This window comes from Theropithecus gelada, chromosome 2, assembly GCF_003255815.1.
Source record: "Theropithecus gelada isolate Dixy chromosome 2, Tgel_1.0, whole genome shotgun sequence".
NCBI classification, from domain to species: Eukaryota; Metazoa; Chordata; class Mammalia; order Primates; family Cercopithecidae; genus Theropithecus; species Theropithecus gelada.
The window spans coordinates 42,687,995-42,702,146 of record NC_037669.1 but is presented as its reverse complement, the minus strand read 5'-3'; the positions used below and the strand labels follow the sequence as shown (position 1 = coordinate 42,702,146).

At 37.0% G+C, this 14,152-nt stretch overlaps 1 protein-coding gene across 1 annotated transcript in view; it reads right to left on the bottom strand.

Moving 5' to 3' along the window:
* The window catches only part of DIRC2 (disrupted in renal carcinoma 2), an 84,787-nt gene that overhangs the window by 18,380 nt on the left and 52,255 nt on the right, over positions 1-14,152 (bottom strand). The window contains exons 6-7 of the mRNA XM_025377826.1: positions 6,123-6,190; positions 2,275-2,402 (exon numbers count right to left, since the gene is read on the bottom strand). Of these exons, the coding sequence (XP_025233611.1) occupies positions 2,275-2,402; positions 6,123-6,190 (196 nt within the window). The remainder of the gene's footprint in view (positions 1-2,274; positions 2,403-6,122; positions 6,191-14,152) is intronic.

Genomic DNA, 14,152 nt, shown 5'->3' with positions numbered 1-14,152 from the left:
CACAGTATTTTACTCTGTATCTAATTATTACTTTGGACAACTGGGTTTTCCAGGCTAAGCATGTGTACAGAGAAGAGGGACTGTTGGCAGGATGGTGTAGAGCAGGGATTTCCAAGCCTTCTTTGTTCTTAGCACTCCTAGTGTCTCAATAATTTTTTTCAGAGTGTTTCAAGGCCAAAAGAAATAGCCAACAATCCCATTAATCACATCATTTGGTTCAAACTATTTAATAACATGTATTATATGTCCTAACAATTTAGTAGCCATTAAAAAATAATACCCATAAGCTAACGGAAATATATTTTTATTTCAGTCTTAAAGAACCACAATTACCTATTGATGAGACATGTGCACCGATGCGCACTGCAAGACTTTTAAATGTTTTGGAATCAGACTGGACACCCTCCACCCTCATTTTGTGTTCCACACTAATTTTTGCTTGGCACTTGTGTGTACTTCCTTTTTATCACAGCAACTGCCAAAAAAACTACTTTGCAAAGATATGATGTCATCAAACAGAATGCAGTAGAATCTAATGCTGAAATTGGGAACTTCTCTGAACTAGAGGTTCAACCAGTATCTGACAGATGTTGCAGATCCCTGTGCTGCCCTTGTGAGTTTACTGAGGCACTCCAGGGTGGCTGGCTTGGTGCACAGGTTGCTAATTTTTAGTATAGGGTAACCTTATCCCCTCACCCTATTATTACTGCAAACGTGGTAGGAAATCCCAAATAAATGGCTGTCCTTGAAAGATTTGATGTCTCTGATGTGTAAACTGGTGGTTCTTTTATTACAGAGTATAGGGGTTCAAATTGGGATATGCAATATTCCTTACATATAATGTGGACTCAAAACACCTGCCTTCTCAAAGATTCCCATGGAACATACATGCCATTGGGAAACAGGTCCCTATGGAATCACTTTCAGACTTTTATTTACTTCTACTCATACAATGCTTGTTATAAATGACTGTTACAATCTTACAATCTACCTTTACAACAAATAATCCTATAATTAAACATATAATGCAAAAGGTGGATGAATATTACTTGCAAATAATATAAAATATGCATCTTAATATTTTGCTGGAAGAAAGGAAGACGCACTAACAGTCTCTGGTTTATAAGCCAATAATAATCCATAATAAAGCCATAGTAATTTTAAAAACATCCCATGGTAGGCAGAGTAATACCCTCCCTCCCCTAAAGATATTCATGACAATATCTGGAATTTGTGAATATGTTACTTCACAAGACAAAGGGGATTAAGGTTGAAATGGGACTAAAGTTGCTAACCAGCTGACCTTAAAATTGAGAGACTATTCCAGATTATCTTGGTGGGCCCAGTGTAATCATAAGCATCCTTAAAAGTGGAAGTGGAAGAGCAGGAAGAAAGAGGAAGGCAGAAGGGTTCAGAAGCAGATGTAATGATGGAAGAAAGGCACAGATAATGCGACGTGAAAAGAACTTGACCCAAGGTTGCTGGCTCTGAAGGCGGAGGACAGAGCCATAAACAAGGAATGTGGGTGACCTCTACAAGTTGGAAAAGGCAAGAAGAAAGATTCTTCCCTAGAGTCTGTTCACGTTTTGATTTTAGCCCAGTGAGACCTGTGTTAAACTTCTACCCTACAGAAATGTAAGGTAATAAATTTCTGTTGTTTTAAGTTGCTAAATTTGCATAACTTTTACAGCAGCGATAGAAAACTAATAGACTCTGAATTGATTATATTAATAATGACAACAAAAACAACAGCAACTAAAAATGTTTCAGGTCTATTAGATAAGCTAAGTAAGCTGGCTGTAATATACTTTCAACAGGTATTTCCAGTAAGTTTTACCTTATATTAATGATGTAATAAAACTAAATGTAAAATAAACCTATAGAGGCTGGTTCAAATAATTTTACTGAAGTATACCATAGTTTTTTTTGCCTTTGTTAATTTTTATTATTGTTTAACAGTGATATAATGACTATAACCAGGATAAAAATCTTTGCATTATGCTCCGATAGGAATTTTTTAAAAAATAAGCATTTCCATGCTCTATGTTTTAAGGCTAAAGATTATACTTCTTTTCCATATGAAAAATACCAATTAAAGTATTTTTAGTTATTTCTTGGACTCTTTAGATGATAGTTTGATGACTGGACAAGAGAAACTTTTTTGTATATTTAACACTTACTTACAGAAAACAAGAAGAAGTCCTACTGTCAGAGTTACGTACATTTCTATGAACGAAAATATTTATTAAAAGTTCAAAAATAGCCTATGTTCACCTGTGGTTAAAGGTAGGTGTGTGATGCTGTTCAAACAGGTCAGGGTGAACCACGTGGATGACAGCGTAGCTCCAGAAAACAGGAGGAGAAGAATTAGTTTCAGCATACCCCTGATAAAATCTGCAAACCTGAAAACAAAAATGTTCTATTAATTCTAGTGGGATTTAAAAATACATTTAAACAAATGACACACTTTCATTAACAACTACTTGAGGAATTTTCCATGTGTTCTTTTAAAAGACAGTTTTGTGTGTTTTTTAAACAAATTTTCTTACATGATGTTACTTTGTGATAATTTTTCCTCTCTTATAAAACACAAAAAAATGGCATCTTTGTTCAGGATCTATAATTTATAGGATATATTCTGAGTATTTACTTTTTTTTTTTTTTTTAGAGACAGGATCTCACCATTGCCCAGGCTGGAGTGTAGTGATGTGATCAAGGCTCACTGCAGCGTCAACCTCCCAGGCTCAAGCAATCCTTCCACTTCAACCTGCTGAGCAGCTGGGCTAATTAATTTTTTTTTTTTTTTTTTGTACTGACAGGGTTTCCCTATGTTGCCCAGACTGGTCCTGAACTCCTGGGCTCAAGGATTCTCCCACCTCAGCCTCTCCAAATGCCAGTATTACAGGCATGAGCCACCATGCACAGCTGATTCTGAGTTTTTAAGTGCCACTGTCATTTTCTTTATATTTTTCTATACTTTCCAAACATTCTATAATGAAGGTGTATTATCCCAGTTTTGAAGATCAGGCTAATTTGTTGACATGAACTTGCAAAGATCTCTCTTAAAATTCAAACTCACTCCGAGAACAAATACCGATGCCTTCACCAGAGCCTCTGAGGTCCTATGTGACCTGCTGCCTGCCACTGCTCTCTCTTTTCCATTCTCCAGTTGGATGGCCATGTTTCTCTTTCTCATACATACCATGGTTGCTTACCACAGCAATATGTAGCTTCTGTACTTGTTTCGTCTGCCTGGAATGCTGGTACCACCCAGATCTTCACATGTCTTACTCCTGCTTACCCCTCAGGTCATTCAGGTCTTAGCTCAAAAGGCCCTCTGGGCTCAGTGAAGAAATCTTTCCCCATCCCATCTCCACTTTCTATTTTATTTCTTCATAGCACTTTCTCTATTGGAAATTGTCCTGTTTTTGCATTTATTTTTTGTCTTCCCTACCAGACTGTAAACTTCCTGAAAAGAAAACATATACAGCATCTGGAATAGGAATATTATTCTTATAAACTTGGGACTTTTATAGTATTTTAAGTTTTCATGTTTGAGTTTTCATGAAACTAAAGGGCATCTGGTAGAGATGCTTATCATTTAGCTATGCCAAAAAAATTTTCCACTTGCCAGCTGCTTTTCCTCACCTGCAGATTAACTGTTGATTATATAGGCACAATCCTCTGGCTGCACAATTTATTTTGTTCTTCAGAATTGTTCCTGTTATAGAATAGCTGATCCCATCTCAAATACGACATTTACTATATTCGCTCAACTTTGAATTTTCTGAAGTTAATTTTAATTTCTATTGTAATGATGTGACTGTCTTTCTTAAAACTTTGAATACTGTCTTCTCTTTTGTACTTATTTGACATGATATGGTTAATCATGTTTGTGTTTTCTAGAATAAAATGACTTCCTATGAGAGCTGATGCCATCTTTTGGTGGGAAAAATGAATTAACTTTTGCCCAGTGACTTAAATTTGTCCTCAGGCAGAAAATTCTTACATATGCTGAAAAAGTTTCCACAACTTTACAAAATGTTCCTCAAGAAAATCCAAAAGACTATTTTAATCCCACGCTTACCTAACAGTTTTCAGATTTAAATTTTGGTATGCTGCAGAAACTTATTTGTCAGATACAGAGGTGACAAGGTATAAGAGAATCAAACAGGTTTTTGGTACAAATCAGACCTGAATTGCAAGAAAGTTTCACAGAAACGGATCATACAAGAATAAACCGACAGCTGTAGTCTGCTATTTTTGGAGACCCAGTCCTTTTGAATAGGCTGATACCATTGAAGTATATTATTAGGACCAAGAAGTCTCTTTAATAGTGGTCTTTAACAACATAATTACAAAAATATCACCCAAAGCACTCATGTCTACAAGGTAGCTCTGTTCTAGGGAATCCCTAAAAATGGTGTTAGGAAAGTAATTTTAAAGTTGATTTTAGGGCTAGGAAATAACTGAAATTGATTTCAGATCCCAGAGTAAGGGTAGTATTTTTTAGAACTTCCATTTCAACAAACGAAAAGCAGAAAAGTCCTCATTCTAACTTTTCCCTCTAGTTATATTGATGTCTAGTTAAAATTAAGGGGTATAGAAGGAAAATAATGAGAAATAAACATTTGAGACATCATTTTTTGATACATAATTGTTCCCTCTTTGACCAATTTGGTGCTCAGAATAGGATGTAATCAATGATGACTCACTATAATTGGCTTGGAGATTTAACTAGAAAAATGAGGTATAATTCTTGTCAAAATAAGACAGGTCAATGTATTTTTAATATCAGTGATTTCCTACAAATACTATTTTCCCCTTCTGCTTCTTTAGCTTTTAGTTTTCTTATATTTTCCTAACTTAAAACTTCAAATAAAATGATTTAGGAATTACAGTGTCAATTTATTCTTTTAATATCCCTGAAACACTATATGAACCATAAAGTCTAGGTATAACATTATCCCATATCAATTAGATTCAAGTATTTAGATATTGAGGTGATATATGGCTCTTATTTGATCTTCCCAAATACGTAATTAGATTCTCCTCTTTATGGTAAAGTTGATTGCCTAATTTTGTTTTTGCGCATAGTAAAATGATTTGGGAAGTGAATGAATATTGTCTCTTTGGAAAATACCAAGAGTAGTTTTATAGGCATTTGCCTAAAAGAGTGACATTTTCATTCTTTTCCTTTTTTTTTTTTTTTTTTTAGAACAAATGGGACCTTTTTCCTTCTTCTGACTAATTCTAACAATGTGTTGTTGTAATAGGTTGTGATCAAAGAGAGTATGATGAAACTGAAAGTCTTCACAGACATTGTGCATCAAAAAGGGATAACCATAGGAAAATACCTGCCAAAAAAGACCATAAATATATAATATCTCCTAATCAGGACACTGCCTGTTCATGGAAAATTCTAATGACACTTTTACAAATGATTTCTTCTCAACCCTTTTAGTCTCCATGACTATTAATTTGTCTTTACTATTACATTACCTTTTTTGGACTCCATTTGTAGATGATGTTCTCCAATAACACGGAAAGAGGCAGTTTAATTACACTGGAAATACATTTCCAGTCTCCAAAAAAACACCCAAGGAAGGGACTACTCCAGAGAAACTTTCTTATAGCAGCAAATTCTTTTTTTTTTTTTTTTGAGATGGAGTCTCACTCTGTTGCCCAGGTTGGAGTGCAGTGGCGCAATCACTGCTCACTGCAACCTCTGCCTCCCGGGGTTCAAGCAATTCTCCTGCCTCAGCCTCGCCGGTAGCTGGGACTACAGGTGCTCATCACCACTCCCAGCTAATTCTGCGTTTTTAGTAGAGACAGGGTTTTGCTGTGTTGGCCAGGCTGGTCTTGAACTCCTGACCTCAGGTCCACCCACCTCGACCTCCCAAAGCACTAGGAGTATAGGTGTGAGACACCATACCCATCCTGTTAGCAGTAATTCTATATAACGCATGTGAATTTTCTTGTAGTCTGAACAAGTACCCCTTTCTGACCTTTGCTTGTTTTACTTTTCCCTGAATTGCAATGTTTATTTAGGGGAGCCTATTTATCTTTAGGCTTTTTTCCCCTTCCTCTGTCCATGCACAAGTTTAACAAAATATTCTCACCTTGCCATAGCTATTCCAACAACACAGCCTCCAACTATGGACCAAAATCCAATCCAGCCAGCATCTACCTGTTAAGAAAGAAGCAGACACATCGAATATAAGACGATCATATTGCAATATAAAAGGAATGAAAAAAAGTCCTCTATAATCAATATGCTAATAGCTAAATGGATGAAATAAAAGAATTCACGTGTAACTAATGTATACAAGCATCTAAGAAAATATGTCCTTGATTAACTTTTTATTGGAATATTGAAGTCAACAAAATAATCAATGTCATCAAACAAATATTTTTCAAGTATATACTACATGCCTGATGTTGGACTAGGAACTCTTAAAATTAAGAAAAGGATGGAAGATAGTCATAGCCCGAAAAAGTTTAAATATAACCAATATAGGAAACTGCTAGGTAATAATTAGATGCTAAAACATGGGGCAACAACTAAAAATATATCAGAAGGTGGAAGTCAGGGGGAAATGTGGGGCTGAGCAAGAGAGTAGACAGAGAAAAAGAAGTTGAGCTGGGTTTCAAACGTATAGCTTGTTCCCCTCTTGAGAAAACATTTCCAGCCCTGCCATTTACTAACTGTGTGACTCCGGGCAAATTATGTCTTTTTACCTATAAAATGGATTAAATGACATAATTTGTATACAGTACCCAGATCAGTGGCCAGGACATAGGAAGTGCTCAGTAAACATTAGCTGTTATTATTATTACTCACTGATGAGTCTTCTCCATCTATCTAGTCTCTTTCCTGCCTGTGCGGCCACACTTTTTCACAGCAATCTATGAATGCTGCCTACGTTTCCTCATCACTCCTGTATCTTTAACTCTTATTATGACTTGGTTTCTGTCCCAACTGATACTCTAGGTCTCAGTTCCTGCATTAATGGAGTGGGGATAATAAAGTTTTTTGAGGGTTAAATAAGTTAATAAATGTAAAGTGCTCAATACATGTTAGTTGTTATGAAATAAATTTCATGTCTCTAATAATACTGGTACCTCTTGTCTCCTCTTTCTCCTTCCCACAACCATCATGCTTGCTTTTATTACCTTCTTACTTCTTGAACCCTGTAAGAGCTTCTTAAATGGTTTTCACAATCTATTTTGCTCACTGTTGCCATAATAATTATCCTAAGCATTCCACGTCCCTGCTCGGAAATAGTTACTGGCTTTCCTTGTGGTTACAGGACAAAGTTCAAACCTGACCTGGCACTTGAGCACTGTCCAAACTAGCTTCTACCTTTTATTGTTTTTCGAGTCATATTTTTCATTATACTTGTGACAGGGATTGCCAGCTGTCCACCAAACGATTTCTTCTTCTACTTGGGTACTTAGCTAGATGACCTGTCCCAGTTCCTAGCTGGAACAGGTGACCATGTGTCAGCTCTCATTAATGGAAGTGAGCATAAGTGAAGTGTGCCACCTCCAGGTTAGAACTTGAAAGAAGGTGTATGCCTCCTCCATGCTTTCTCTCCCTTCCTGCCAGCTGCAATCTGGATGTGGCTGCCCAGCTGCGCCCATGCATATAATGACAAGGTCCTAGGGGGCAGAAGAGATACAAGTGGAAACAGCTTCCGTCTCTTAAATCAGTGTGAGGAAAAGAGCTGTCCAAACTGTGGACAACTATCCTAGATTACAAACACTGTCCCAGATTGCAATGTGAATGACAAATAAATTTTTCTTAAGTCTCAGAATTTTGGAGTTCTACTTCTCCCAGGAGGATAGCCTACCCTAAGCGATACAGTAACTTTATATGAGTCTTTTGCTCTATTGGTGTTTGCTGCCAGAAGCAAACACGAAGGCTCTCAGGAGAAAGATAACATCCTGAAGCTTAAATTATCTCTGTATAGTTTTTCATACTATTGGCATTTGAGGCAAGATAATTCTCTGTTCTGTAGGACCACTCCTTTCACTGCAGTGCATTTGGTATCTATAATCCAAGGCCCACTAGGCTCCCACAAACAATTCCTTCTATCCTCTAGGTGAGTGGGGTCATGCTCTAGGTTAAGGACCACTGCACATCGGGCTGTACTGATGCTGGTACTTTCAGAACATTTTGTACTTTTCTACTTGCTTTGTTCATGACATTTGTCTTAGTTAATAAAATTCTACTCAATACTCAATTTAAAAATTAAAAAAATTGCTTTCATTTAATTTTAAATTCTACTTTACTTAATAACTGATATGATTCAAGGTCTCTGTATCTCTCAGAGTTTGTACCAAGAAAGATACTTGGAAGGGCTTTTTAGGGTTTAAAACATGAAGCACAGATCTGCCAAATCAGTATCATTTTTTGTGTGCATGACATGGGGCCTTACTCTGTCACCCAGGCCAGAGTGCAGTGGTGCGATCTGGGCTCACTGCAGCCTCTGCCTCCAGGGCTCAAGTGATCCGCTCACCTCAGACTCCCAAGTAGCTGGGATTACAGGCATGTGCTACCACGCCCAGCTAACTTTTTGTATTTTTGGTGGAGACAGGATTTCGCCATGTTGCCCAGGCTGGTCTCGAATTCCTGAGCTCAAGTGATCCACCTGCCTCACCCTCCCAAAGTGCTGGGATAACAGGTGTGAGCCACCATGCCCAGTCAAAATCAGTATCATTTAAATGGGTGCTACACTTTTCCTTAACAGAACTGAGCATACTTGGAACACCTGCCATCCAGAAAAACAGGTGAGAAAAGTAAAGGAAGGCTTTCTTCTTACAGTAAAGGTGCTGCTATGGTCTGAATGTTGGTGTCCCTCCCAGGTTCTTATGTTGGAACTTAATCCCTAATGTGATCATATTAAGAGGTGGGGGCCTTTAGGTGGTAATGAAGGGATGAGTGCCCTTATAAAAGAGGTTGAAGGGAGCTGCCTTGCCCCTTTGCCACATGAGAATGCAGCAAGAAGGTGCCATCTTGGAAGCAGAGAGTGAGCCCTCCCCAGATATAAATTAGTTGGCACCTTGACCTGGGACTTTCTAGTCTCCAGAACTGTGAGAAATAAATTTCTATGATTTATAAATTACCCAGTCTAAAGTATTTTGTTGTGGAAGTCTGAAGAGACTAAAACATGTACACTAGGTAATTTAGATTAGTATTCTGGTTGAGAACTAGAAAACCTGGGGAAAATTTTATCTGAAGGCATCAGAGAGATAAGAAAATAATCCAGAATTCTGAAACCATGATCTAGGATGGGAAGATAATCTGAAGAGATAAGCATGGTATTTGGAGACAATTTTCCTTTAGGGTTGTCTGCTAATTTCAGAGAAGGTGGCTAAGGGACTGAGAAGTTATTGACAGCCTCACTGACCTAGAAGAAAAAATACCTGTTTAGGGCCTGCTGTGGGGTGGCCTTGTAAAAATCCCGCATTTTAACTGGGCACTCTGAAGGGCTACACCTAAGAGTAGGAGGAACTAGAAATGGAACAGCCTCCTGAAGGACTAAAGCCCAGCTTTAAGTGATCTCAAGCTCTGAAACTAGATTAAGGTGAATACCAGACTCCCGCCAGAAAAAATATAAATTCTCTCTGAAAGAAAACAACATCATCTTGATACTTAAATTATCTCCACAGCTTTTCATGTACTATGTCTAGCCCTCAATCAAAAATAACTGAATGCATAAAGAGATTTTTTAAAATTACCAAATATCAAACATATACATAGACCTACAAGGGACCAAGATAATGGAATTATGAGATACAAATTTGAAGTAACTATTTTTAATAGAGAAAAAAAATAAGATCAAGCATTTCTGCCGAAATCTGTCAACTATAAAAAGAACCAAAGACAGGTTTCTTTGGTGGTGGCTCATGCCTGCAATCCCAGCACTTTGGGAAGCCAAAGCAGGCAAATCACCTGAGGTCAGGAGTTCAAGACCAGCCTGGCTAACATGGCGAAACCCCATCTCTACTAAAAATACAAAAATGAGCTGGGTATGGTTGTGCGTGCCTGTAGTCCCAGCTACTGGGGAGGCTGAGGCAGGAGGATTGCTTGAACCTGGGAGGCAGAGGTTGCAGTGAACTGATCAAGCTGTTGCACTCTAGACTGGGTGACAGGGCAAGACTCTATCTCAAAAACAAACAAACAAAAAAAAGAACCAAAGACAAATTTTATAAAATTTAAAATAACTCATAGATGAATTTAATAGCATATTTGACAGAGTTGAAAACTGAAATAGTGAGTTGGAAGAAAAGATAGCTAAAATATCCAGTCTGAAGCATAGGAAGCAAAAAGAATATGTCATAACAACAACAACAACAAAAAAGTGGGTGATGGCCGGGATCGGCGGCTCACGCCTGTAATCCCAACACTTTGGGAGGCCGAGGTGAGCAGATCACGAGGTCAGGAGATCGAGACCATCCTGGCGAACACGGTGAAACCCCATCTCTACTAAAAATACAAAAAAATTAGCCGGGCGTGGTGGCGGGCGCCTGTAGTCCCAGCTGCTTGGGAGGCTGAGGCAGGAGAATGGCATGAGCCCAGGAGGCGGAGGTTGTAGTGAGCCAAGACCGCGCCACTGCACTCCAGCCTGGGCGACAGAGAGAGACTCCGTCTCAAAAAAAAAAAAAAGAAAAGAAAAAAAGTGGGTGAAGAAAAGAAAGGTAAAAGAGTGGAAAATTCAAAAAACAGAGTAAAGAGACTTAGAGAATACAGTGTAAAGGTATAATGTATATAGTTAGAATACCCAAAGGAAATTAGAGAAAACAGAGCACAAGTTTTGAAGAGACACTGACTAGAAATTTTCAGAAATTAATGAGAGACATCAAGCTAACAAGACAACATTCAATAAGTTATGTAAACCTTAAGTAGAATAAATTTAGAAAAAGAATGCCACCTAGTTGTATCAAATCAAAGCAAAACTGCTGAAACTGACGATGAACAGAAAATCTTAAAAGCAGCCAGCTTTTAAATTTGAGAGCTGACTTCTCAATTAAAACAATGGAAGCCAGAAGAAAATGGAATTTTTTTTTCAAAGAACCAAAAGAAAATGACTGTCAACCAATAATTCTATGCCCAACAAGATACAAACTTTAAAAATGAAGATAAAATGAAGACATTTTTAGACCAAAACAAACGATAAAATAAAATGCAAACCCCAAACTAAAGAATTTGTCACCCACAGACCTGTACAATAATCAAACAAAACCACTAATGGGTGCCCTTTAGATAGAAGAAAGATGATTACAGATCTGAAGACTGAAGATAAAGAAATAAAGAACAAAATGAATAAATACGAAGATAAATTTGAGTCAATGAATATCAACTGTATAAACAATAATGTCTTGTGCAGTTAAAATATATGACAGTAATAGCCCAAAAGATGGGAGAGGGTTAAATGAAGTTAAAGGGTTCTAAAAACCTTAGATTATCATAGAAAAGGTAAAATTCCACTTTGATAAGTCAAGTGTGCATTCTGTACTTTTTAGGGTAATCATTAAATAGTAAAAGAGTCTATAACTGCCAACCTAACAGAGTCAGAGGAAATTGAAGTAATAAATACTTAATCCAGAAGGTAAGAAAGAAGGCAAAAAGAATAGAAAGGGCTGAACAAAATAAAGACGAATAGTAAGATGGTAGGTCTAAACCCAAACTTGTCAGTAATTATATTAAATATAAATGCACTAAATACTCCAATTAAAACACAAAGATGGCCCGACATGGCCCACACTTTGGGAGGCCAAAGTGCAAGGACTGTTTGAGCTCAAGAGTTCCAGACCAGTCTGGGAAACATAGAGACTTCGTCTCTACAAAACTTGAAAAAATTAGCTGGGCATGGTGGCGTGCACCTGTAGTCCTAGCTACTTGGGAAGCTGAGGTGGGAGGATCATTTAAACCAAAGAAGTTGAGGCTCCAGTGAGCCATGCTTCTGCCACTGCACTCCAGCCTGGGCAACAGAGCAAGATACTGTATCAAAAAAAAAAACCCAAAAAAACAAAAAAAAAAACCCTCAAAATGGATTAAAGATTTAATCTTTTTCCCGTTTGCCCTGAGAGTACTCGCCAGAGGCGCTTTTGCAGCTGCAGCATTTACCCCAAGATATCTTCGCCGTGAACTATCTTGCTTTTATGACTATTTTCACATCACTCTTAGTATATCAACTTTGGAGACAAAAGACATCATTCTACTTATAGCATTCTGTTTTTAGTAGTGGTATTTCCATTTACAAAACAGTAATTCTCAACTGCTGAAAATGTCAAATCCTAGAAAAAGGAGCATTCCTACATGTGATGTTAACATCGTTCTCAAACAGTCATTGGCTAGAGATTCATTTGAGGAATCTGATAGACGATTCTGATGATTCAGATGATTCTGATGTTAGTTCTGTTTAGAAATAACTCCAAGAACAGTTTTTATATTTTCATATTGAAAGTTAGTCAGATTTGCTTCAGCATCAAAGAGCATGTTTATATAAAATTAAATGAGTGCTGGCAGTGAGCTGCACATTTTTTTTCCCCTAAAAGGGAAAAGGGTTCAATGTAAGACTTGAAACTATGAAACTACTACAAGAAAACATTGGGGGAACACTACAGGACACTGGTCTGGACAAAGATTTTTTGAATACAGCCTCAAAAGACAGGCAACAAAAGCAAAATTGCACAAATGGGATTCATAAGACTAAAAGGCTTCTGAACAGCAAAGGAAACAATAGAGGGAAGAGAAAACTTACAGAATGGGAGAAATATTCACAAACTATACATCCAATTAGGGATTAATAACCACTATCTATAAGGAACCCAAATAACTCAACAGCAAAAAAACCAATCCAATTAAAAAACAAGCAAAATACCTGAATAGACATTTCTCAAAAGAAGACACACAATGGCCAACAAATATACAAAAAGAAATGTTCAACATCACTAATAATCAGGGAAATGCACATCAAAACCACAATGAATAGCATCTCACCCCAGTTAGGATAGCTATCACCAAAAAGACAAAAAGTAACAAATGCTGACAAGGATACAGAGAAGGGGGAGTGCTTGGACCCTGCTGGTGGGAATTAAAGAAGTACAGCCATTATGGAAAACAGTACAGAGGTTCCTTAGAAAACAAAAAATAGAACTACCATATGATGTAGCAATCCCATTTCTGGATATATACCCAATAGAAAGGAAATCAGTATATAAAAAAGAAATCTGCACTCCCATGTTTATTGCAGCACTATTCACAATAGCCAAGGTCTGGAAACAACCTAAGTGTCATCAACAGATGAATGCATCAAGAAAATATCGGATATATACACAATGGAATATTATTCAGTCACAAAAAAGAATGAAATCCTGTTATTTGCAGCAACATGGATGTTAAGTGAAATCATGTTAACTGAAATAAGCCAAACACAGAAAGACAAATATTGCACGTTCTCACTCATATGTGGGAACTAAAAAGGTGGATTTCAGGAAAGCAGAACGTAGAATGATAGTTACCAGCTACTGATGAAGAAGGGTGGGAGGATGAAGAGAAGTTGGTTAAGGGGTACAAAAATACAGTTAGATAGAAAGAGTGAGTTCTAGTACTCAATAATACAGTAGGGAAATTACAGATAACAATAACTTACTGTACATTTCAAAATAGCTATAAGAGTTGTAAGGTTCCCAACACAAAGAAAAAATAAATGTTTGAGGTGGTGGATAGCACTCTTACCAATTTGATCATTACACACTGTGTACAGGTATCAAAATATTATATATCCCCCCAAAATGTGCAACAATTACATATCAATTTTAAAAATAAGAAAAATAAAATAAAAATGTTAAAAGCTGCTAATTTCAATACCTTCAAAAAGTATCAAATACCTGAGAATAAAGCTAATAAACACACAGAAGGTATCTTTGCTGAAAATTATAAAGCATCATTCAGAGACATTGGGACCTAAGTGAATGAGGAGAAACATAATGATCATGGTTCAGAAAACTCAGTATTATAAAGCAGTTAATTTTGAAAATGATCTGTAGATATAAAAACTCTAACAGAAATCCCAATAAAGGGGGATATTTACTAAATATCAAAACTAGTGCTTATTTATAATACTAGTATAAATAACAC